Source organism: Nicotiana sylvestris, unplaced genomic scaffold, assembly GCF_000393655.2.
Source record: "Nicotiana sylvestris unplaced genomic scaffold, ASM39365v2 Un00030, whole genome shotgun sequence".
In the NCBI taxonomy this organism is placed as follows: Eukaryota; Viridiplantae; Streptophyta; class Magnoliopsida; order Solanales; family Solanaceae; genus Nicotiana; species Nicotiana sylvestris.
This window is the reverse complement of record NW_027184366.1, coordinates 1-2,877: the sequence shown is the minus strand read 5'-3', so window position 1 is coordinate 2,877 and position 2,877 is coordinate 1. Positions and strand designations below refer to the sequence as shown.

The 2,877-nt window shown below is 35.7% G+C and overlaps 1 protein-coding gene across 1 annotated transcript; it reads right to left on the bottom strand.

Annotated features, from left to right (window-relative positions):
• Positions 1 to 1,210: 1,210 nt before the first annotated feature.
• LOC138884668 (uncharacterized) lies at positions 1,211 to 1,555 on the bottom strand. Its single transcript, XM_070165682.1, has one exon. It carries the CDS (start codon positions 1,553 to 1,555, stop codon positions 1,211 to 1,213), a length of 345 nt encoding a protein of 114 aa, XP_070021783.1.
• Positions 1,556 to 2,877: the final 1,322 nt, after the last annotated feature.

Here is a 2,877-nt window from a genome sequence, read left to right as displayed (position 1 = left end):
AGTATGCCCGTAGGAGGTGTTTGCCACATGAGTTGTTTCTAGCTTTGTACATGTTTGAGTCTTTCTATCTTGTTACTGTAAATAGGGCATTGGACCTGGCTTTCCACACTAGGTATAACCTTAGCAATTGCATGCATTGATAATCCAGATCCCTTGGTACCTCATAGTGTTGTGATTGAATTTTTTCTTGTTGCCATACCTACAAGAGGTCCATTATTTCCAGATATTTTCGCAGCAAATGATAGTGGGTCCTTTGTCTTGTAGATTAATGTTGTTCAAACTATCTTGAAGCTTTTCGTTCTTTTCTAGTTCTCTAACTGACTCGACTTTCACTAAATATTTACTTCAGCTTCAAGGTTAATTTGATCAGTACTAATAGTGTTCTCTCTACTACTAACATGTCGAGAAACGAGTTAATAAGTGCAAGTACAAGTCCTAGACCAACTATAAATATACATTGATACTCTTATTCTTATAGGAACGATGTAACACATAACCTTTCTGATACTTCACATTTCCTATTCTATAATTATCATACCCAATTAATTAAGAAGAATTAACCTAAAGCCATTCGTCCAACCACTTTAATTAAAGATAGCCGGTGTATATATAGTATATAAATAATTTATATAAAATATGTGCATAATCATGTATATTCTATGTATACTGATTATGAAACGTAAACAATGAATCCAGTCAGGTATTTATGTAAAAATCTCATTAATTAACTTAGATTTTAAACTCATTTGGGTCTATGTCGATAAGTAACTGATGTTTTATACTTCAATACAACACAAGAGGGAGGGTGATTTGTGTGGTATCCAATTATTGCTTAGTTTGATTATAGAAGGAACCGGTTCTTCTATGTGTTCCAACTACTACTGTTGCGGAATAATAAATACAGAAAATAAAGAACACAGAGATTTTACGTGGAAAATACCTGGCTCAAAAAGGTGAAAAAACCATGACCTACCTTCCAGTAGGATTTTTCCAAACTCTCCACTAAAATCACTGATCCAAAAATCGCATTTACAAAAAACTCTTTTGTAAACCTAAGATTAGCTACGAACATCGTCGCTAATCTGTCGCTAAAATGCTCGTAGCTAGCAAAATCTTTTGATAATCCGTCGATAATCTGTCGCTAAATGATATTAGCGACGGATTTTTCTGTTTAGCTACAGAATTTGTCCGTCGCTAAAACCTGATTTTTTTAGTAGTGAACCATTCCATCTTCATCAAGTTTGTTTCTGAAGACCCATTTAGTGTCAATTACTGATCTATCCTTGGGTCTTGTGACCAGATGCCACATTTGACTTCTTTCAAACTGATTGAGTTCATTTTGCATTGCATTCACCCTGTCTGAATCCTGCAAAGCTTCAGAAATATTTTTAGGTTCAATAAGAGATAAGAATGCATCAAAAGCACATAGATTCTTTAATCGAGATCTGGTTTTAACTCCAGAAGTTGGGTCAGTAAGGATGTTCTCAATGGGATGAGAACATTGATACTTGTAAGGTTTCACCACCAACTGATTTATGTTTGATGTTTCTCTCATGTTCTATTGCTGAGGAACAAGCTTATGGACAGGTTCCATTTGGAAATTAGATTCACTTTTTCTTTGTTCAGTTCCCCCTGTTAGGTTGCCCTAGATGGAAGATTATGTTCCATCACTTGTTCCTTCTTTTGGTGCAGCTTCAGCTTGAGCTGTGACTTCACTCAATTCTTTTACCAGCCCAAATAGCTTCATCTTCATGTTCCTGTCTCTTAGAAAGAATGTTAGTTTCATCAAAAACTACATGTACACTTTCTTCTACACACAAAGTTCTTTTGTTGTACACTTTATAAGTTTTGCTATATGAAGAATATCCCAAGAATACTCCCTCATCACTTATGGGATCAAACTTACCTAGGGAGTCCTTTCCATTATTATGCACAAAGCACTTGCATCCAAATGTCCTAAGATGGGATATATTTAGCTTTCTCCCTTTAAGTAACTCATAGGGAGTCTTCTCTACAAGCGGTCTAGTCATGCACCTATTAATGATGTAACATGCAGTATTTACAGCCTTTACCCAGAAGCTATGGGGCAGTTTACTAGAAAGACGCATAGTCCTAGCCATATCTTCAAGAGTCATATTCTTTCTTTCAATTACTCCATTTCGTTGAAGAGTCCTAGGGGCAGAGAAATTATGATCTATACCGTGCTCATCACAAAATTCAGCTAACTTAGCATTTTCAAATTCAGTTCCATGATCAGACCTAATTGATGCAAGTTGATTACCTAGTTATTTCCGAGTTATTCTAACAAAGACAGTAAACATGTCAAATGTTTCATCCTTAGATGATAAAAATAATACCCAAGTAAACCTAGAGTAATCATCAACAATCACGATCATATATTTCTTCCCACCTCTTTTCAATGTTCTCGTTGGACCATAGAGATCCATATGAACCAGTTCCATCGACCTCGTCATGCTTACCACTTTCTTGCTTTTAAAAGAGGATCTTACCTGCTTCCTCCTTGCACAGGCCTCACAAACTTTGTCTTTCTTGAACTTGATGTTAGGTAACCCTATCACCAGGCTCTTGGAGACTAATTTGTTGAGTTGATTTAGACTTGCATGACCAAGTCTTTTGTGCCATAAGAGGGAATCATTGTCCAACACACTTAAGAAAGTTAGTTCGTTTTCTAAAAGAGTGGATAAATCTACAATATAAATATTGTTAACTCTTTTTCCCTGTAAAACAATCTTGTCAGTGGTAAGATTAATCACAAAATATTTGGTAGAGGTGAATGCTACCAGATTACCTCTGTCACACAGTTGTGATACACTGATTAGGCTATATTTCAAGCTATCTATCAAGTAGACATTCTCA

Excerpts from the sequence above, each read along its gene's own strand:
- LOC138884668 (XM_070165682.1), bottom strand. The coding sequence starts at position 1,555 with ATGAGAGAAACATCAAACATAAATCAGTTGGTGGTGAAACCTTACAAG.